Source organism: Coptis chinensis, chromosome 3 (genome assembly GCF_015680905.1).
Source record: "Coptis chinensis isolate HL-2020 chromosome 3, ASM1568090v1, whole genome shotgun sequence".
Lineage (NCBI taxonomy): Eukaryota > Viridiplantae > Streptophyta > Magnoliopsida > Ranunculales > Ranunculaceae > Coptis > Coptis chinensis.
In genome coordinates, this window is record NC_141458.1 from 10,901,042 (window position 1) to 10,925,396 (window position 24,355).

The 24,355-nt window shown below is 36.5% G+C and overlaps 1 protein-coding gene across 1 annotated transcript; it reads right to left on the reverse strand.

Moving 5' to 3' along the window:
• Positions 1-20,035: 20,035 nt before the first annotated feature.
• Positions 20,036-20,951, reverse strand: LOC147507891 (uncharacterized). The gene has a single exon (XM_086600552.1). It carries the CDS (start codon positions 20,839-20,841, stop codon positions 20,200-20,202), a length of 642 nt encoding a protein of 213 aa, XP_086456678.1. The 5' UTR covers positions 20,842-20,951; the 3' UTR covers positions 20,036-20,199.
• Between the last annotated feature and the right edge of the window lie 3,404 nt (positions 20,952-24,355).

Sequence of the window (24,355 nt, forward strand, 5' to 3'; positions counted from 1 at the left end):
ACCACGTGTAGGTCAATTACCTTATTGCACTAAGCCACAATACATAAAAATATCTCCGTTACCTCATAACCATTTTCATTCTTTCACGTGCCAATATATTATTGCAGACTACACCACCCTCAGGTGGGCAATATTCACCGATTCTTTATCTTAGCATCTCACATATAAAATAATGGAATGTATATACATTTTCCAAGATATTGCATCAATATATTATAGCGTATTATATCATGTCATGTCACAATGCTTCCATGATCGCATACATTATTTATTATAAGCATTATTAGGAATATAATGTTTCCTAACATCTCAATATCATCACGTGTCAAAAATACACAACATCAAGGTCAAATCTTTCTTAGATAATGACCACCAAATATATACTAGCTTCCACAGCATTTTATTATTATATGTGTCCATATAATATACACATAAAACGTAGTACAATTAAACAATTAAGCGATCCACAATCAAAGCCCAATATCTTTTACACCCTACTCGCGTAAAATCTAAATTAGATAATTTACCAACCAAGTTATACAATATCGGCGGTATTTTATTACTATATATATCCATATAAACAAACATATGAAAAGCTGGAAAAGTCAACATTCACAATCAACGCGGTCAAAGTCAAGCGGTCAACAAATATCGGCGTCGGCGGTCAAAGGTCAACACCTCATGGTCAAGGTCAAACTCAACATGTCATGGTCAAAGTCAAAGTGTCCTGGTCAAAGTCAAAGGTGAAAGTCAACCGACCATGGTCAAAGTCAACCGTCAAAGTCAGCGGTCGATGGTCAAAGTCAACCGCCCTCTAGTCAAAAGTCAAACCGGCCCAAGTCAAAGTCAAAGTCAAACTGCGTTTTAGGTGTTCGACAAGGTTCATGGTCATAGCCATGGGTAAGTGGCTAAGGGCAAAGGTGCATGGCTCGTGGGCTCGTGGCTAAGGTCATGATTCGGACAATTGGCCAAGCCCAAACCTTATTACCCAGGAAGTCTAAACGGTGAAAGGCCCGCGTAGATCTAGTTTAAGTCGATGGGTGGTCCATGCAAAATTAGAAAGCGGGCCCAAAAAACTTATCTTGAACCGGCCCAAACGGTTAAGTGGTTCGGTCCAAAAATAAAACAAAGAGAACTAGCCCAACATAACTAATGTGGTCCGAAAATTAAACTGAAATTTCGGCCCAACTACCACTGAAATTTCGGCCAAGCCAATAAAACATTTCGGCCCAACAACTTAAAAATGAAATGGCCCAACCACTAAACAAACTAGGCCCAAACAAAACCAAACAGGGTCGGCCCGACCAAAACCAAAGACTTTGGCCCAAGGCCCAACCGAACTTTACTGTTCATCATCTCTCCCAAATTCTCCTCCTCCAGCAGCTAAAATCGACCACCACCAAGCTCTAATCGGCCACCCATTTCATCAAGTCGGTTTCCCTCCTCATGAAAACCCTTTAAACTTTAACAAAAGCCCAAAATCCGAAACTCATACAATCCAAACTCTTTCTAAACCTAGATCTGAAATTTCAGCCACCATTAGAGCTTGCTCCAAGCTCAAATCGACAGCCCCAACCATCCCCACTACCACCAAACATCATCCCATCAACCCACCATACAAAACACGGTTTAAACAATTTTAAAAGCGATCAAACCAAATCCTCGAAATGCAAGAATGGCAGTGCGCCATTGGCGGATTTTTCCGAGCTTCAAACCGCCCCAACAAAGACTCACTCCGACCCCCACTCATCCATCATAATCCCACTACTCCAAACATCCTAACCCAACACAACAAAACAACCCATTCAAGGGCAAAGACGACCTCTGGGGACGACCATTATAATGAGAGCCGGCGGCTCTCCCATCCTATATCCGGCGTCCATCAACCAATACAAACAACAACATTTAACGGTTAAATAAAATAGAAAATGGAATGCGGCCATATCTTCTTGGTCATAACCTTGGCCGCCATTAACGACCTCAACATATCTACAACGGTTCTATCAAATGTACCGACACCCCCGATTATCACAAGATTTCAATGATAAGTGAATACTATTCTAAGCGTCTAACCGGTCCCGAGCGAATGAGAACAAAAACCCGACATAGAAAAAAAAAAACGAAACGAGCGAAGCGAAACTCTTTACAAGAATTAAGTAAATACTAAACCCAGAATTTAAAACCATAGTTTATGAAATTGTAAATTCTAAGCGGACAAAAATTATAGTTTTAGTACTCGGTGAAAGATAAAATCTACTCACAGGGTCCTATGACTCCGCAATTTCTCCGAAGTTAAAGCCGTCCATCGCTCCACCCTCGAAATCCGACTTTAAGCTCGCCTCCATTTTAATATATTTTATTCTTTATGAACCCTATTCTCTAGGAAAAATGTTTATATACTTGGGTCCGAAACCCAAGCCCAACAGAACTTCGAGCCCAAAACCCGGCCCCGTATCCCGAGTCAATCCAATTTAATTTTGAAAATAAATAAATAATTAATTAATTAATAAATAGAAAAATCGTATTTAAAAATACGGGCGTTCTGACTATACACATATCAAAAGAAATCTCGTCCCGAGATTCGGAAGTAAAGCTATACGAACAAAAACGTTGGTTATTAACTTAGAACCTATACAAGAATGCACGTTGATTAAACTTAAACAAGATAACATGGATATTAATTATTTTAATTAATTCCAGAATATATGTCCTCATGCCATTACAGAACCTATTACAGTTTAACTGTCTATATTAAAATAAATTATTACTGTCACTTAAACGCAAGGTAAATACATCATATCTCATAAGCATGCAGTTTCTTGACACGTAGCAAACTCTACGAAAAATAATATTCTACTTAACTAATCAATAATATAGGGTAAGTTCATCCATGCATACAACATTATGGAGTCTTTTATTATCATGCATAAAAGAAAAATTAGTGTCCTAGCACACTTAAAACAAAAGTCACTCATGTCATTGATACTACAATAAACTTTATATTACTTTAGTCATGCTCCTAGAAATATTAAATTTTAAAACCACCCTTGAATCCTAATTCATGCTTGCAACTGGATCAAATATAGCACGTATTCAAAAATCATTTTTCATATTCCTCTATCAAAATCATATAGACTGAAACAAAACAATTAAGAGTAAATACTCGAATATGCCAAAATCATGTGAAACTAATTTAACGATATTAATCAATCATATCGCGACGGTAATAGTTCACCTATATATAATAATATAAAAATGTGTATCATGAAATATACACATCTCAAAAGAATACACGTGTATACATCAAAGTATACACATCTCAAAAGAACCTGCGTGTATCGCCCAAGTATACACATCTCAAAAGAATAAGCGTGTATACATGAAGTATACACATCTCAAAAAGAATACACGTGTATACACAAGTATACACGTCTCAAAAAGAATACACGTATATTTTATTATATTATTCAGTCTATTTCTAACTAATCATCTCTAACAGATTAATCTCTTATACTTTAAAATACTATTCATCCATTACAATGTACGAGTGAGGCGAGATAGTTCCTCCAACTCCGAGGCAATTAGTTCCTTACTCAGTACGTCACAAAGCCATCAGATAATACAACTCATTCAACATAGATTAAAATATCTTATAGTTTCTTGAATAATAACATAACACTCAAATACAAAGTTCACAGACAGGTTGTCATACTTAATCAATAATCCATGTGAAAATGATCACCAACAGCAAAACAACATTATAGCAGCACAGCTCATTTTGATCAAATCCATTAATATTTAACATATTACACAAATAACCACTCCTCAAATGATAAGGAAAAATAAAAGCATCTCATATGCACTCCACAAGAGTAACTAATATAAAATATACACATTACACGTACAAACAAATCAAGAAAATATTAACTCTCTTTATTGCTATATCTCTTTTATTTTCTTTGTAAAAACAAAACAACTAGCGGAAATAGTTTTGAAAATATTACTTCTTAAACACTACCCATAAACCACGATCCGAGAATCACCTAGACTCACCCTAGTCTAAGCTAACCAAATGCTCTGATACCAAATGTCACCTCAATTTCGGATGCATCGGAAAAACATTATTTGTCCCCCGACTCTTCGATCTCAGGGTGTGGCGACTCTCCACTTCCAAAAGCCCATAAATAGTTTAAAATATGGGATAATTAAAACCAATAAAAATTTTAACTTAAACAAAGTCCTCTTCATTATAAAACAATTTACAAATGAAAATGCCAATAATATTATCTCAACTGAAAATCTATATCACCTCGAGGGAAAACAAAACACAACGAGATGCAATGCTAACGCTAAAACCACAAAAAAGAACCAATCTTCTTCATCACTAAACTGTCAAAACTTATCAACTATGTTCATTGAATGAACACACCGATAAGCAAACATGCAAATCGGTGACATTATAAACAATCTTTGGGTGTGAGTAGCCTTAAAAACAACATATAATATTACACATATATACACAATCCATAAGGCAGTTAGTTCCTCCACCGAGGCGCCTTAACTTTCAACGACAAATACAACATCCTAAAGAATAATAATTAAGGCAGGTAGTTCCTCCTCGAGGCCTTTAACTTCCCACTAACCCCACAACAACTATACACATAATAAATAAGGCATGTAGTTCCTCCATCGAGGCGCTTTAGGTTCTAACTAAACTATAACCCGACCAACCATATACAAATCATCTATCTGAGATATATCATTTACCAACATATTACCATAATTAGATTATTTGGGGCTTTCTTTGTGTGTCCCTAAAATCACGTCGTATCTATGTCTTACCTAGTTTCCACGGCTACCGATAATCGCAAACCCAACGAACATGTACATCCCATGCCTCCTTACATAATGAGCCACTCCGTGCGTAACCACCCCGAGCGGGATGCCGCACACCGTAAATCCTCACACGGAAGCCAAATCTATGTAAGCACTCGCCACTATTCGGCATAAAAAATATTAGCGATCATCGTTCTATTTTTTGCGAACGGAATATATCAAGCCACTATTAAATTTACGATTGCCCAACACATGGGTCAATCACATCTTATATATACACCCAACACATGGGTCAATCATATCACATAAGCCCACACAAGGCAAATCTCATGAGTTGTGGTAGTCGGTTCTAGGATTTTCGATTCGTAATTTATTCGGTGTCATACGTTTATGACTCATAAGCATTTCTACTATACCACGTGTAGGTCAATTACCTTATTGCACTAAGCCACAATACATAGAAATATCTCAGTTACCTCATAACCATTTTCATTCTTTCACGTGCCAATATATTATTGCACTACACCACCCTCAGGTGGGCAAATATTCACCGGCTATATCTTAGCATCTCACATATAAAATAATGGAATGTATATACATTTCTCCAAGATATTGCATCAATATATTATAACGTATTATATCATGTCATGTCACAATGCTTCCACGTATCGCATACATTATTTATTATAACGTATTAGGAATATAATGTTTCCTAACATCTCAATATCATCACGTGTCAAAAATACACAACATCAAGGTCAAATCTTTCTTAGATAATGACCACCAAATATATACTAGCTTCCACAGCATTTTATTATTATATGTGTCCATATAATATACACATAAAACGTAGTACAATTAAACAAATCCATACCCACAATCAAAGCCCAATATGCTTTTACACCTTACTCACGTCAAATCTAAATTAGATAATTTACCAACCAAGTTATACAATATCTGACAGTATTTTATTACTATATATATCCATATAAACAAACATATGAAAAACTGGAAAAGTCAACATTCACAGTCAACGGTCAAAGTCAACGGTCAACAGTCAACGTCAACGGTCAAAGGTCAACACCTCATGGTCAAGGTCAAACTCAACATGTCATGGTCAAAGTCAAAGTGTCCTGGTCAAAGTCAAAGGTGAAAGTCAACCGACCATGGTCAAAGTCAACCGTCAAAGTCAACGGTCGATGGTCAAAGTCAAACTGTCCTAGTCAAAAGTCAAACTGTCCAAGTCAAAGTCAAAGTCAAACTGTCGTTTTCGTGTTCGACAGGTTCATGGTCATAGCCATGGGTCATGGCTAAGGGCAAAGGTGCATGGCTCATGGGCTCATGGCTAAGGTCATGATTCGGACCCAACTGGCCAAGCCCAAACCTTATTACCCGGAAGTCTAAACAGTGAAAGGCCCACGTAGATCTAGTTTAAGTCCAATGGACTGGTCCATGCAAAATTAGAAACGGGCCCAAAAACTTATACTGAACTGGCCCAAACAGTTAAGTGGTTCGGTCCAAAAATAAAACAAAGAGAACTGGCCCAACATAACTAATGTGGTCCGAAAATTAAACTGAAATTTCGGCCCAACTACCACTGAAATTTCGGCCAAGCCAATAAAACATTTCGGCCCAACAACTTAAAAATGAAATGGCCCAACCACTAAACAAACTAGGCCCAAACAAAACCAAACAGGGTCGGCCCGACCAAAACCAAAGACTTTGGCCCAAGGCCCAACCGAACTTTTTGTTCATCATCTCTCCCAAATTCTCCTCCTCCGCCAGCCTAAAATCGACCACCACCAAGCTCTAATCGCCACCCATTTCATCAAGTCGGTTTCCTCCTCATGAAAACCCTTTTAAACTTTAACAAAAGCCCAAAATCCAAACTCATACAATCCAAACTCTTTCTAAACCTAGATCTGAAATTTCGACCACCATTAGAGCTTGCTCCAAGCTCAAATCGGCGACCTTCAACCATCCCCACTACCACCAAACATCATCCCATCAACCCACCATACAAAACACGGTTTAAACAATTTTAAAACGATCAAACCAAATCCTCCGAAATGCAAGAATGGCGAAGAACGCCATTGACGGATTTTCCGAGCTTCAAACCGCCCAACAAAGACTCACTCCGACCCCCACTCATCCATCATAATCCCACTACTCCAAACATCCTAACCCAACACAACAAAACAACCCATTCAAGGGCAACCGACGACCTCTCATGGGGCGACGCCATTAACAGAGCTTCGACGGCTCCCATCCTATATCCCGGCGTCCATCAACCAATACAAACAACAACATTTAACGGTTAAATAAAATAGAAAATGGTGGTGCGGCCATATCTTCTTGGTCATAACCTTGGCCGCCATTAACGACCTCAACATATCTACAACAGTTCTATCAAATGTACCGACACCCCAAGTATCCAAGTATTTCAATGATAAGTGAATACTATTCTAACGTCTAACCCGGTCCCCGAGCGAGAATGAGAACAAAACCCGACATAGGAAAACGAAAACCGAACGAGAACGAAACTCTTACGGTAGAATTAGTAAATACTAAACCGACGAAAACCATAGTTTATGAAATTGTAAATTCTAAACGGATAAAAATTATAGTTTTAGTACTTTCGATTGAAAGATAAAATCTACTCACAGTCCTAACAGCCTCCACGAATTTCTCCGAGTCCGCCGTCAAGGCTCCACCCTCCGTAAATCCAACTTTAAGCTCTGCCTCCATTTTAATATATTTTATTCTTTATGAACCCTATTCTCTAGGAAAAATGTTTATATACTTGGGTCCAAAAACCCAAGCCCAACCTGAACTTCGGCCCAAAACCAGGCCCACGTATCCCGAGTCCAATCCGACGAATTTTGAAAATAAATAAATAAATAAATAATTAATAAATAGAAAAATACGTATTTAAAAATACGGGCGTTACAATTTCGGGAAAAATTGGATCAGATTTTGAAAACTCAACCAACCGTTTTTTCTGAAAATTTGAATGTCGGACACAAATATCAGTACCATCGGAAAATTTCCAATTCAGTTTTCGAAAAAATCAGACAGAAAATAGGAGGCCCACTAGTTTGGTCATATGCCTCTATATGTATCAATTTTTTCCGAATGTCCTTAATCTCTATCATTGCCAATGGTATCTGTTGAATTGAATTGTTACAATCATCCACTTGCATTAACAAAGCATATTACTCCAACATTGGTGGGAGTGGGACTCGACCAATTGCAATTCAAATTAGTTGAATTCAGGATCAAGGAGAAGTAAAAAACTCTTTTACGCTAAGAGAGAAATATGAGCGTAGCAACTTTCTTCCCCCTCCTTCTCTCTTCCTTTCTTAATCTTACCATGCCTGTCTCATTTTAGTTTTTCCTTTCCTTTCTTATATCTCTATCTCTTAAATCCTCCCTCCATCATCTTGGTTCCTTTTAGTTTTGAGATCTGCCTCCTCTAGGTATGTCTTTTCAAATATGAGTATTCCGAATCTTGAAATCATTCTTGATGAATCTGAAGAGGAGGAGTTATGCCGTCTTCATCTTCAGATGGAATCTATGTGGAAAATAAACAAGTTCCCAGATGAGATCTGTCTGGACTCCATTAATAATAGGGAAAAATTTTTTGGGAGAAATCACTGATTGGTAAGCTTTTTACGTCTAGAAAGTTTGATGAAGTTGATATTAGAAATGAGCTAGTAAAGTCTTGGAATACAAATTCAAAAATCTCGATTACTTTTCTTTCTAAGGGGTTATTCAAATTCTAGTTTGAAGATGAATAGAAAATGAGATTTGTTCTTGAAAATGGTTCCTGGTCTGTCCATGGTTTTATTATGTCTCTCAAGCAATGAATTCCTAATAACCCCACAAATAACTATAATTTTCAAGAGTTTAGATTATGGATTCAGATTTTGGTCTCCTTCTGGAAAGATCTACTTGGAAAAATATTCATAAGATTGGTTCTGCATTAGGATTAGTGGTGGCTATTGATTCTGTTGGTGGTTCTGATGCTGGGAACTCCTTCTCTCGAGTTCAAGTCATGTATCCTATCAAACGGAGGATGGTAAGTAATGCTAAGGTAAATCTCCATGAAAACAAGTCCATTCAGATTTTCTTTAAATATGAAAAGCTTCTTATGTTTTGCTATTGTTGTGGGATGATTGGGCATGATTATAAGGAGTGTAAAGATTTTATTAATCATCCTCTATTTTTAAAGCTGAAGTATGAAAAAAACCTTGTTGGTAAGTCTATGTAACCAAGATTTTATTAATCATCCTTTTTCAAATCGGATTAAAAAGACCCTTGTTGCTTCTTTTAAATTTGGGATTGGTATTAAGTCCAGAAAAGTTTTAGAATGGGATCCTAAGGTGGAGAGGATGAATAAATATGTTCCTATGGATTTTAAGTTACAAACAAATAATAGGAAAGGTGTTTTGGATCCCTCTGTTGTTCTTTCTTCGGAAGATGTTGGGTGTTTAGAGGCATTCCTAATGGAGAAGATGAGGGTAACGATGGTAGATGCTTTGTCATCCATTGTTAACGATATTCCCCCCAATATGGATGTTATTGTCTCTGCGGAAACAGCCAATGAAAGGTTGTCACTTGGCATTTCGGTTACTACTGCTCTGACAAAAGAATGTGAAGGGAGTGCTCCTGCTCATGAGTGCGTCCAAGATGAGATCATGACATGTGGCTCTTTGCATGTTTTTGGATTGGGCCTGAAAAGTGTTTGTATGGATTCTGATCCTAGATATGCAGTTTTAGGTTTGGATAATATGGATTCTGGGCTCAACTCGGACCAGTTAGCTAAAGGGCTTTATGAGGGGTTGGAACCTCCTTTTTCTTCGGATTTGGATTTTTTGGCTAATGGGCTCTCTAAGGGGTCTGATCTTTCCAATATGGATGTTGGGCCTTCTCAAGGTTCTAATCTTGGACCTTTCAGCAATGAGGCTATGTTTGTTGAATCCCTCTCTGGACTTTTCTCCTGCTTCTATAGACTTTGTGTTTTCCAGTCTGGATAAGCCCTTTCGAAACCCAAGCTTTGAAACCCAATTTTAAGCCCAAAGATTAGGAAAAGTTCAGTCTCTCTGGCTAAGCCTCGTATTAGTAAGCATGCAAAACCCCATAATTCTGATCTTTTGGTATCTGTTTCCTCTCTCCAGCCCCCATCATATGAAAACTTGTCAGGAAATCTAGCTGATATTCTCAAAAGGTTTGGCAACTCTAGGAAACATGTAGGTTCCAAGAAAATTTCGGGAGTTGATGGATTTGTATTATCTCAAGAATATGAGAAGAACAGTTGCATCTTGGGGACTTCACAAGCATGCACTGATAGCTCAGAAGATATTTAGCTTTATTCCCATAAAAGAGTGGTGGTTTTTACAGAAATCTTCTCATCAGAGTTTAGGAAGTCTAAGAAAATAAAAATAAGTGATATTTCGGTTTCTTCTCAATGGGAAAATTCTCTGGAAATTGATTCTCATAATCATACTACCCCTTCTCCTAATCACTCTCCCACTTCTCCTGAACCCTCTAACAAGGAAAATGATAATGCAAACAAGGAAGTATGTAAGGATGAGGGGAAAAAGATTATGGTTAGTTTCAAAAATAAAAGGAAAGCTGAGGACTTTGACAAGGAAGAAGGTGATGTCAAAGGGAAGAGGTTGAGAACTCAGTATCTCATTGATTGGGATATAGGAGGAAAAGAGATCATGTCAAGCTCCAAGGATGATGGTTCTTTGGGGATTATTCATACCCCTTCTCCTTCTGACTCAACCAAAAGTCACTCCTTTAGCAAGGATTCTAGTAATCCAAGTACTTTTTCTTATGGTCCAGGTGATTCGGACTCTAAGACTTCAAAAAGTTCAGTTTCAGATGACTCGGATTTAAATGACTTAGAGGATTCTGAGTTTATTGAGTCTAGTTCTAATGGTTCTCGTGACAATGTTAATGGGGCTGTTGGTTCTCAGGATTTGGGTTCTGTTGGTTCAGTTCAAATGCTTCAGTTAAATATGGTGTTTCTTCTGGTCATGGAGGATTTTCTGGCTCATATGGTAATTCCCCATCTGAAGGAGAGTCTGATGGTTTTAATAATTCTTCTGGACACTCGGGTCCTGATTCTTCTAATACTAAGGGACACAATTTGGATGCTTCAATCTCTCTAGAAGGGTTCGCGGTGACTAACCCATTTCAGTCACCTCTAGAGCTATGACGACAATTGCTTGGAATTGTCGGGGAATCGGCTCGGCCTCGACAATGGTAGCTCTGAAGAACTTGATTTTGGTTTCAGATCCTGATATACTTTGCTTATCTTAAACCAAAGCTACGGAGAAAAAGATGGTCCTAGTTAGTAAGAAGATTAAGTATAGTGGTAAATGTATAGTTCCTTCAGCTGGTCTTAGTGGAGGTTTGGCTGTTTTTTGAAAAGACAATATTCAGCTGGAAATCTTAGGAGCAACACCTAATCATATTATAGGTAAACTCTCCAACTACTTTTCAAATTTTGATTAGTTTTTTTCATTTATATATTGTGAACATGTTTCTTATAAGAGGAAGAGGGTCTGGGATGAGTTACGTGATATGGCCTTGCTCATTCCTAGTCCTTGGATCCTCTTTGGTGATTTTAACTCTATTTCTTCTCCCTTAGAGAAAGTGGGTGGTAATGGTACTCAGTATAGAAGCATGAATGTTTTTAATGACTTTATTGATGACCTTGGTCTTATGGATTTGGGGTTTAAAGGTTCAAGGTTTACTTGGTCTAACAAAAGGTTTTTTGGAGATCATATCCTGGAAAGACTAGACAGAGCACTAGCCACCACAGATTGGCTAGAGCTTTTCCCACATTCTCTCATTCAAAATATTTCCATCCCCTCCTCTGATCACTTTACTCTCTATAAATCTCAATTATTCTATCCAAAAAACCAAAAAACCTTTTAGATTTTATAAAATGTGGACCAAGGAGTCCTCTTGTAAGGATGTGATAGTTATGGCCTGGGATGATACTACTGGGGGAGATTGTTCTTAAACCCCTGCTCTGTCTGTTCATAATAGATTGAAAAATACCAGTAAAAAGCTGAGAATATGGAATGCTGAGGTTTTTGGGGATGTTCCTCTCAAGATAAAGTTTGTCAAAAAGGAGATTGATAATATTCTTTCTAAAGATTTGGATGTAGCAGAAAATTATTCCAAGTTTTTATCTCTGCAAGATGATTTGGAGGGATTACTTGATAAGGAAGCAAGCTTCTGGAAGCAGAAATCTACCACAAACTAGGTTAAGGATGCAGGCAGAAATACCATATTTTTTCATCTATCTACCATTTATAGAATGAGGAAAAATAGTATTGAAAAGCTCAGAAATGATAATGGGGAATGGGATACAGAAAAAGTGGAGGTTGGGAAGAATATCAATGCTTATTTCAAAAATATTTTTACTTCAGATGCACCTAATGTCAACCCTGAGATACGAGCCTTATTTGACTCATGTATTACTCCAAATGAAAATATCTTGTTAACTAGACTACCTTTTGATGCTAAAATCTGGGCTTCTATCAAAAGTATGGGGGCACTTAAAGCTCCTGGGCCTGATGGCTTCCAAGGTATCTTTTAACACAAGTATTGGAATACTATTCATCTTGAGATCTCTGAAGCAGTCAAAGCTTTCTTTACTTTTTCTAAATTAGCCCATTGTTTAAATGAAACATTCATCACACTTATTCCCAAGGTTTCAAATCCTGAGCATATTACCAAATTCAGACCCATTAGCCTCTGTAATTTTTCCTACAAGATTATCTCAAAAATCATGGCTACTAGGCTGAAACCACTCCTTCACAAGTTCATCTCCCCTCTTCAAGGAGCCTTTGTTAAAGGCAGATCCATTGGGGACAATATTGGGTTGGCAAGTGAAGTCTTGTATAACATGAAAAAGATGAAAAAACATAAGCAAGGCTGGATGGCTATAAAATTGGATATGGCAAAAGCTTTTGATAGGGTTGAGTGGTGTTTTGTGGATCAAATTCTGGGTAAACTTGGTTTTTCTTCCAAATGGAGGAAAATGGTCCAACAATGTCTCAGTACTGTTTCTTATAATGTTCTGTTGAATGGTTCCCCCCTTGGCAAAGTGTATCCTGAGAGAGGTGTCAGACAGGGAGATCCTTTATCGCTATACCTTTTCATTATTGTTGCTAAAGCTCTCTCTAGGCTAATTGCACAAGCTGAAGATTCTAATAGTATCTCTGGGATCAAGATAAGAAAAAGAGCCCCTGGTATCAGCCACCTTTTTTATGCTGATGACTCTATAGTTTTTTGTAAACCTGATTTAAAGCAATCTGAGTGTATGATGGAACTTATTAAAACATATTGCGAAGCCTCTGGGCAAGCAGTGAACTTTGATAGGACAAGAGTTTTTTTTAGTGGGAATGTGTCCATACAAACTCAAAAAAGCATATTGAAGAAATGGAAGATGAGACTCTTTGATGAGAAGGAAGTGTACTTGGGACTTGGGAGTGCCTATCTTGTTGGGGAAAAAGAAAAGTGAGGATTTTGAATATCTGATTCAGAAGGTGCAAAGGAAAATCACTGGTTGGAAAGCCAAAGTCCTATCTCTTGCTTGCAGAACTACTCTTATTAAATCGGTAGCTTAAGCAATGCCTATATATGCTATGAGTACTTATCTCCTCCCATGCAAGATCACAGATAAGTTGGATCAGCTAAATAGAAACTTCTGGTGGAATGGCTCTGAAGGTTCTCATTCTTATCATACAATCAGCTGGGATAAACTATGTAGGAGCAAATCTAATGGAAGTCTAGGGTTTAGGAAAACAAAAGATATGAATCATGCTATGATTAGCAAGCATTGTTGGAGGATGATTAAGGATGAGCTGTCTAAATGGACTCTGTTATTCAAGAAAACTTATCCAAAGTGGCAGAGTATGATTGATATGAAGAGTTTTCCAAGGGATACCTCCTACTTCCTTAGAGGCATTATGAGAACTATGAAAGAGATTAAAGAAGGTTTCTTATGGAATATTGGAGCAGGCTCTTCTCCATTTCTATCTTTAATGATCCTTGGCTCGATCACCTTTATAGGTAAACCTATTATCCTCAAGGATTTGCTGGATCCTGGACCATCCCTTTTTGATCTCAAAGTTAACTCCCTTTTTTCCCCAGTTCTCCTATCCTGGAATCAAAATCGATTGGGAGAATTGTTTCCCTTTCAAATCATCCAATCCATCAACGAGTCATTATATTAAAATCTGGATCGGACCATCGGGATCCCCCGATCATATTATTATCCGCCTACTAAGAATGGAGAACTCACTGTTAAGTCAGCCTATGTGTTTCTCACCAAGCAAGATAATATATCTTTTTCCTCCTCCTTCAACCCTTTATCTATGAAAAATCTTTGGAAGCTTCATTTAGATGCTGCTACATAGCTGTTTATTTGGAAACTCTATATTGGTGGGCTTCCTACAGGGGATGTCCCTTGCATAAGTTCAAGTTCAAAGGAGACATCTCTTGCTCCTTCTGTCAGAAGTGTATTGAAACAGCTTCCCATGTGTTTTTCTCCTGTACTTGGATTAAGATGATGTGGTATGTCTCTAATGCCATGCTGGATATAAATGTTCACCCGGATTGGAATGTTAAAGAATGGATAAATCAGTTCATTTTCTGGTGTTCCTCTAAGGATGAAGACATTTACAGAAGAGGATATCTTTGTCTTTTTATTCTATATGAACTCTGGTTGACAAGGAATAAGGCCAGGATGGAATGTAGGCCTATAGAGTTAAAATCCATCTTGAATTTCTCTGATATGAAGAGAGAAATAACTAGCTTAGCTTTCCTCTCTATAACCTATCCTGGATTGCCTTTATCTTTTAATATTAGTTCTTGGTCTCCACCCTCCTCTCCATGGGTTAAAGTTAACTTTAATGTTGCTTTTGACAGATCTCATTTTAGTGCGGCTGTTGGGGCTATTTGTTCGAAATGCAGAGGGAGTTATTTTGGGAGCTGCTTTTAGAAGATTCTCTGCAAATGATCCAGAGCAGGCTGAGTTGATTGGAGCTGAGGTTGCAATCTTGTTGGCTCTAAGATTGAATCTTTGTTTTGTTATTTTGGAGGGTGATTGTCAAACCCTGATGTCTGCTCTAAAAACTTGTAATAGTTCTCTGTTAGGGTAGAACTCCTTTTTTGTGTTTCAACATATCTTTGCTTTAGCTGCAGGTTTAGATAAGTTTGTTTTTTCTTGGGTTAGTCGTACTGGGAATGGTTTCGCTCATGGTCTGGCTTCCTGGGCTTCAAAACAAATTCCTGGTAGACACCCTCCTTGTAATCTTGACTCTGTAAACTCTATTTTTAGTCTTTAAATATATAATAGGGGGATGGGTTATCGAAAAAAAAAATTAGTTGAATTTTAAGGATGAGATAGTAAACCCTATTGATGAGATAATTAAGGATCTTGGTCATTCCATATTTTATTGAGATGGGGAAAATGAACAGATATTTTTGTTGAGTGCAGAAATATTTATTCTCGATTGTGGATGTAAATACCAAAAATATCTAATAGTATTGGTGATGTACATATTTGCAGATTGGTTTTCTTCACGAAACCTGGTAATGGAAAACGTCAATGTTTCTGATTAACCGATCTTCTTTTAGACAAAGAAAGTTCACCAGAAATTGAATCACCACGCACCGGCCAAACTTTGTATTTTGACTATTATCGTATCCAAATAATTTTGTCGATTACTTTGACCTCATATGTGATATTTTCACGATAATACGAAATATTTAATTAAGGTAAACTATGCTGGAATGCGAATAATTTATGTCCATACAGATTCTTTTAATGAAGTTTTATAGTTGAATTATTTTATTGGTCGAGAAATGGCTCAAATCTTTTATGTTCCACCTGCTTCTGAATATATTCTTAGCATATCAGCCTACTGCCTACCAATTCCATACTTCCATTTCCGATGGTACTGATATTTAACATGTTAATTTTTAAATTTAAAAATATAACTGAAAACTTTTCTTCTTTTGATAATGTAAAAATTAAATAAACACAAATACAAATACAGTGGGAAAAAAAATACAAGTTAAATTTGCCGTGTTGTAACTGTAGTGGTTAGATCAGTAGTAAATTATCAGATGCTACACATGCATGATATAATCTCTCTATAAACTGTAGCTTATACTAAGAAGGGACACTAATTTGGAGTACTACGAGCACCCATGTCATATAAGGTACATCCTTATCCATTCTAACACTTTGAACCATTTATAGTGTTCATGAAGAACACCTCATCCGAACTACTCACTTTGACGACATGAAGTCCAATTCGATGCATCATTCTCTGTAGATCAGTTAGGTTCTTTTGGCTTCATACAACATTGGTAATGGGCATGAATTGAAGTTGTGAACTACCAGCGTAAAGGGTGCAAGAAGGTCCCATGCAACACGGTTTAGACATGACAATGCTTTCCGCGGGTCAGGAAATTATGTCATTATGCATACTTCACAAGATAACACTTGTTTGCCAGCTCTTCTTAAGAATCTTAACCCTTCATGTTTGTACTGCCTTATCGAAAAAACTGCCTCAACTGTCAATGAATCGCTACGTCGCTAGTCGCTACGCATTGCAAATTGTCGGCTGTTTGCCTGTATCTATTTCCTCATTCTATTGCCAATACATAAATTGTCGGACTATGTCCTATGTCCTATGTCCTATGTCCAATTAAATAACTTAGCTCGCACCATGAGTTTGGTTTATATTTCTAACAGAAATGGATGCGTATATTAATAAAATCAGTTGGTGCACAACATTTTTACACCAAAAGTGAGAATAATGCCTTTCCTTTTCTGTTTTCAGGGATGCCACAGCAATCTTTTGTATATTAAAGAAAAAATAACTCCTTACGGCTATTACATTACATGACTTGGGGGTATACGCCTATACGGTATATACAGCACCTGAAGAAAACTAACCTAAATTATGTACCTTTCCAAAGGTTGTTGTTTGATAGGATGTCCCGATATCTTGTTGTTCAATAACGTTTTCAATAACAAAGAAAAACATAAAAGTAAAGTTTTTTGTTTTTGGTAACTAACATAAAAGTAAAGTTGATCAGATGCAAGTATAGAACTTGAGACTAATAATTTACTTGAAGACAGTGTTATTATTGGAAAGGAACATACTATCGTCACTGAAGCTAAAGCATCAAAAGCATACGTGTTGCTAATTAAAGCAATCCACGACAGAGGGAATGACAAATTAGTATTGAGTAACGATCTTTTTTTCTACATTTATTTTTAAGCTAGAGTATATTTTATTTGATATCCAAACTAAATTGTTGAAAGAATCTTTTTTTCCCTCGATAAAAAGTATTGATCTTTTTCTTGTATTTGCCTACTAGGTGGTAGAAGTAGTAACATGTATAACCATATATACTCAAAATTTGAGAAAGAAAAATATAATGCTCGAATTTGCCTAGATGAAATAGATTCTCGCAATAATTTTGGAACTGTTCAGATGTTTATTGACTAAATTGCAGCTACTTCAGACCTAAAGGCCCACCCAACCTCTCGCTTTCACGGGGGGTCCTCACAAACCAATTTTGATCCAATGCTGGAACAAAATCAAAGCACCTGTCAATATTATTGTTTAAATTGGTCACCCACCAATTTCTTTACATGGCGTGGGACCTCTCAACCGACTGTAGATCATGCTAACCAAAAGCATTTGTATTCTTTAGCTCACAAATATGGCTCCACCTTCAACCCCTTCAATTTCAAGTTAGACTGACAAAGATGGGTATGTTCACTGACCCATCTTCCCACCTATTTCTTCCAATCATGTGGGGGCAAAGTGGCAAACCTTATCTTCCATTCTTTTCTTTGAATTTTATACTTTTACTTGATTCATTATTGATAGCCATTATCGAAAAAAAAGTTCATTATCGATAGAAGAAAAACCGAGAAGGAATCCGAAAGTGTAAACACAACTGTCGCGTGTAATGCCGTAATCTAATATTCTACCGTGTAATGCCGTAATCTAATATTCTAACCAAGTCAATTTCATATGTATGAGTGTATAACGTTAGCTACTTGGTTTAGCCGTGTAGTCAAAGTCAGTAAAATGGGCTAGATTGGACCCAGGCCTGGCTAGAGGCCCTGGCATCCACTGCAATGTATCCAACGCTCAAATGATCTCCAAGTCTCCTTCTATGACTTTGCTAACTGTTTCTAATAGAACATCAGAATTCAGAAGATGGGCTCACGTTAGGTGATTATGAAATTCAAATCGCGGAAGTAATCTTTTATTCTTGGGCTAGGGTGCAATTTAAGCATTGTAAACCCAAGTCCGACGGTTTAACTCCAACTCCGGGTTGGGCTCAAGGTGGAAAATTGAAACCCAAACAAAAAAAAAATAGTTGTTTACAGGGGGCCCGCTTTGAGGGAGTGCAAGAAGTGAGACTGCACATGCCCCATTTTATGAGAGGCCCCATATTTTGGCAGCAAGTAATATAATGACACATGGGAAAAAAAATTATAAGAAATAGGAAATTTTAAAATGTAGCATCTTGTAATTTTTTTTTTTTTTTTTCTAAAGATTTCTCTCTTGATATATTCATGTTTTACCTTCACCTAATTAGAAATTCAATATTGTTTAGCCAATAAATGAGTGACAAATCTTAAGACAAAATGGGAAGCTAATCAAATATATATATTTTTGTACATAAAACAAGCCATGATTATGGGGGAAAAAGGGAAAAGCTAAGTTTTCCAATTTTGTACAGCCCCATTTCATCTCAGAGCCGCCCCTAGTTGTTTAAGTTTATTTCTTGGACATTTCTTGACGCCCCGAATCTCAAGAAAATTAATGTCTTCAAGATATCGGATATTTCGATACATTAGCATAAGAAGAAAATATTTTGTGCTCTTTTAGATATCATCTCCAAATTTAACATTTCATAGTCCATTAGTACATACCATACCATAGTTTGGGATTTTAAAATTTTTGAAATTTAAAAATTTAGAAACTGAAATTGACAATATTTCAATCTATATTATATTTTGATTTCGACTCATTTTAAAATCATCAATATTTCAACTTTATATTGTTTTACCGTGTTTTTAAAAAAACCAAAATATCAATATTCCGTTCGGAATGGTAAACATACTCACACTTATATTTTGTCACCACGACTTATCAATGACCAACTAGTCCATAGTTCACCACACTACCGATGGATCAATGATTCGGTGGGGTCGTTGTAGTCCATACTCCATAACTGCGTGGTGCCGTGTCCTTCGGTCACCATAAGTATATAATTCCGTATTAACAGAACCAAGTCAATTTTTTTAACGGTTTCATTAATACTCACTTCAACGTAACTTTTATTTCCACAGTTGTGTTTTCTTTATTCCAGATTATTTATTGATTTCAGCTATGGTGTCCTCTTTCTCTTTTATTAATAATCAATTTTCCTCCACAGCTTTATTCTGGGTCTTTCAGAATTTGGTGATAATTTATTCTAGTTTTAATTTTTATCAGTTTCTTTAATTTAATTAAGAGTCCCCATCTAAAAATGTCCTGCAAGGCTGCAATCTTCAAAGGTTCTGTACTTGTGTTGGTCATTAATCCAGAAGAGTCAAAACTCCTAGAAAGGCACGAAACCACCTGCAAATGACATAAGAAAAGAAAAATCAAAGTAACCACAAAATATAAATAAATAAATATATCATAGAAAAATAAAAAACTTTACCTTGAAGAAACGGAACTCAACGAATACGACGGTTGAACGAACGAACGAAGAAACAAACAAACAGCACCATTAACGACGTCACGTACCCTAACGTAAAAACGTCAAACATAACGGACCAATGATAACGGTGAACAACACAACGCTGAAAGACACATAACAATCTCTTGGATCCATCAACAAACATTCCACAATCACACATCCACATCTTTAACGAATTTATCCCGAACTTGAATGAATTTAAATGAGATTTGGATTTTAATTTATGGCTAATTTTTTCTTTAGATGTCAAAATTGTTTGTTCTATCTGTAAATCTGAAACTCCTTCAATAACCATTCATAGGCTGAAAGTTGTAGTATGTACAAGCCTTTCTCAGCTTTAGGGAATTTTTTGAGGGTCTCTTCTAAATACAAAGAGAGATAGGGGCAAAAAAACATAAAAATTGTCCTTTCATCTTTGATCTCCTCTTTTTTCATCTTCAATTGCTTCGACTTGGTAGATGTATCTCCGGCCGGGGAAAACTGGGAGAACAGAAAAGATTAAGGGTTCGAAGAAATAATACAAACGAACCTGTTTCTTCTATATCATAAAGATTCAATCTCTTTCGACATGCTTGAAAGCCTACTAGGCCTCGGTTGAAAAGCTGCTCTTCTTCTTTGATGATGTGATGAAGGTCGAATCAAAGCGGATAAAGCTCTTCTAACCAAATCCCCTTCAACGGTACCGATTCGAACGAGTGAATTCGTCATAGCAGATCTCCTAGCATTCAATCTGTTTGAAGAATAGTGACTGTTGCTAAAACTCATATTTTTATGTAAACTGCATCGAAACGAACCCGGATGATTTGTTGGCGAACACATGCATGTTCTCTTCTGCGGGGTTGATGATAACGGGTTGTTTTGTTTCTTGACAATTTGATTATCTCGAGGTGAGGCTGAAATCGAACGGCTTGGAGATATAGACCGGTCGACAATTGAAAATCTAACCGATGGGGATGATGAACGGGTTGTTCCACACATATTAACGCGGCTCGGAGACGTCGATCTGTGAAAGAAACCGGTAGATCGAGACGAGAAACTCGAACTCGACGACGCGAAACCTGACGATGAAGCGGATGGGCTTGATGATGATGAACAGAATCTCCCTGATGGAGAACTCGAACGGTTTTGGTGTTGATTGTGAAAACCTAAAACAGGCCCACTTGATCTTCTAGAAGAAGTCGCCATTGTTGCAGAGGAGAGAGAGTTTTTTTTGTTTTTTTTTTTCTAGAGAGAGAGAGAGAAAGGAGAGGAGGAGAGTTTCTTTACAAGGACCGTTTGGGTCTCTAATTTGGCAAACCTAGCTTGCCTCAAGCGTTTCATTTATAGGAAAACAACTTGAGTGCTTAATCGTAAATAAAGTCAAACTTTAGGGGTATGTTTGAAAATAGTTTAACCTAACCAGACTGGCTAGTTAGTTAACTTAACCATAATGTTAGTTAGGCTTCTGTGGATGAATATAGTTACAACGGGCTTAAAAGCTATGGGCTCTGAATAAAACGACGGATTTGCTGTCGATGGTTTTAACAGCTCCTCAACATCTTGCTGCCACGTATTGGTTAATCTAGAATGACCATTACCCAAAGACCACCTATTTTGTTGCGTAGTAGAGGTTTTGGTACTTGTTTGGACGAAATTGCCCATGCAGTTTTGGGTTAATAAGATTAGGGGACTTTTAATTAATTAATAATTTAAATATTGTTTGGATGTAATTAGCAAGGGGGGTACTTGTTGATAGGTCAACCACCCCCTACAACAAATTTTTGGAATTAGCTTTCCTATATGGAAACAACTCTGATAAGGAAATGTATTTGTTGTTAACACATGCCAAATGTTCTTTAGGAAATTTGAAAGATAATTTGGAAATTTAGGATGGTAAGTGTTCTGTTGGAGATCTCGTTCTGTTGTTAACAGTTAACACATACTAATCTGCGAAATTCGGCAGATAATTTATATTACCCAACTAACATTATTGAAAAGTTTGGAAATTACCAATGACTGACCAACAATATCTTGAAGGATCTCAAAAGTTGCTTATGGAATGAATTTAATTCATTTTTACACATCAAATTTGATAACAATTAAATGAATAGATAGATGAGTTGTCCAAAAGTTGGGACATAACATCAAATGCAGTTCAAACTTTCGTGATTCTTCCATGCCAGCTAAAGGACTGACATAATTGTCAAAAAATCTTATTGTAACTTTGTAAGTAATCATTAAATGAATGAATGTATTCTATAATCAAATTTCTTGATGAGTTTGATTTACTTGGTTTAAACCTTTAAGTAGAAATGTAGAATTGCTTGTAGACCAAAAATGATTGACACTGATGGACTAATAGCAAATTAACGTATTCGAGGTCGACTCAATCCAATATGTCGAGTGGTGAAATTAACTTAATTCTAATATCACCATTAATTATTGCGTTTCATATCCTAGATTAGTTCATATCTTACTAATTTTCTTCTAAAAAAATTCTTAACTTTTTGATAAAACTATCAATTTGTATGAATAAAGAATTTTGCTTGGAAAACAATTGTTTTTTTTTAAAATAAATATTATATGGTTATGGCAGACCCACATTGGTTACACCGAATGATCCTAGTTCGAAGACTCATCAATTCCGGAGGGAACCTAGTCCGAAGGCTCTTGCCGATGCGCCATTTTGAATAGACCCAACTACCTTTTATTTTATCTATGAAAATTGTTTTTACTCTTTGGTCCACCTACCCAACACTTTGTGGGATTCGAACTTGCAACCTCTCCCATAAGAAAAAGGGTATACAACCATTCGAGTTATAAACTCTTATGTGTGAAACAATTGCTGAGACTACTCTTCCCTATTTTTTGGGCATGGTTGTATATCCTCTCTATACACTCAAAATCAAGGCCCAAAATATCGTCGATATATCCAATATATATCTACTGAATATTGAACCATTTTTTTTTATATATATCGAAATTTTTGATATAATTATATATATTGACCGATATATCTGATATAAATTATTGACTTTGATCGATATTGTTGATTTTGACCAAATATTATTGACTTTGATCGATATATTGATGATATTTCAAATATAATCGACGATATTTTCGATATAAACGACGTTATTTTCGATATATCGACATACAAAACAAAATTTTGACTGGTAAACAAAAAAGAAATATTTCCGATATTTTTGATATATATCGGTTTTTGAGTACACCAAAATATTTACCGAATTCGATATTTTTGGCTTTTCTCAAAATGGCTAAATATTTGTACACTCTACAAATTCAAGCTTTTTTCATTTTGATAAAAAAAAAAATTCCCACCCACCGTCTGGGATTTTGATTTACAATGTATCCCACCAAAACTAATTAGTTGAACTAACTAATTTTGCTCTAATATAATCAAATTAAGGACTTTTTAGGCATTCAAATTATCTTATATTATTAAAGTAATTTATCTTATATTATTAAAGTGATCGAAGAAAAACACATTTATCCTATCCAATTTCCAAAGAACTAGTAGATAATGAAAGTGACCTAGGGTCTATCACAGACAGGGTTAGCTCAGTAATTTACTTAGTGGCTACATATCCAACAATAAACTAATTAGATTCGAGATGATCCTTTGTTTTCCTTTAATTTGGTGGAAACAGCATGTGGAGACGTGGAGTAGTCATTTTACACTTTCAACTAAAAACTAAAACTGCCAGGCCAGGCACTTTGCCGCTTAAAACAATGATTATGAAAGATTTCTTATCTTCACAATTACTTTGTTTTCAAAACAATAAAGGACACGCATGACTGTGTGGGGTCATATTCATGGACAAGGTCCTAATAAAAACAGCTGTTGTGTTGGACTTAAATGCTCTTTTGCTACTCCCTGTAGCTTGGTACTTGATCGACTCCTGCTCTTTTTTACTTTTGTAGCATCCTTGATTCCTTCATTTCCCTGCTATAACTTTTTTGAAGTTCTAAGATGAATTTGGACTTAAAAATTCACCCGCTAATTCCAGTTTGGTTTATAAATTGAAAGGGCTAAAAAATTTACGTGCCGATTCCATAATGGAAAACTATGGAGTTTGTCAATGTAGAAACAAATTCTTCCCTTTCCAATCAGTATGAAAAGTCCGGAGTTTGTCAATGTTTCGTGCACCACACTCTAGAGGAGGTCTCGAGTCCTAAGTTACTAGGAATGTTCGGCTGTAAATGTCTCTTTTTATCCCAAGAGATTAACAGGACATTACACCGAATGATTTAGTTTAAAATATAATGGAAATGGGAGTGTTTGTTTGGGTAGAAAAAAGCTGCTCTTTTTGAGGAAGAAGATGCCTATATATCAAGTATTTTTTTTATAATGTTGGAAGTCTGGAATCAAATCATCTTAGTTTCGGAATTGGTTTTTATAGGTGTTGGGAGCATATAGTTGGTAAGACACGTGTGGTGGTATGAATATGTGTAATATTAGGATGAGCAATAAGTCCTCACAAGTTGCACATGTGTAGTGATTCCTGATATCGTACTGTTTAAGCTAGTATATAGAAAGAATGTGGTTAAGAAGATAAAAATGATAATGATTTAAGTGTTGTAGTGAGTAAATGTCTGGTGCTAATGGTAGCAATAATGAGAGTGACAGATAATGATGTCACGAGATACAGTCTAGTGACAAGTCATTAGGTTGAATCGACATTGACGAGTGTGCGAG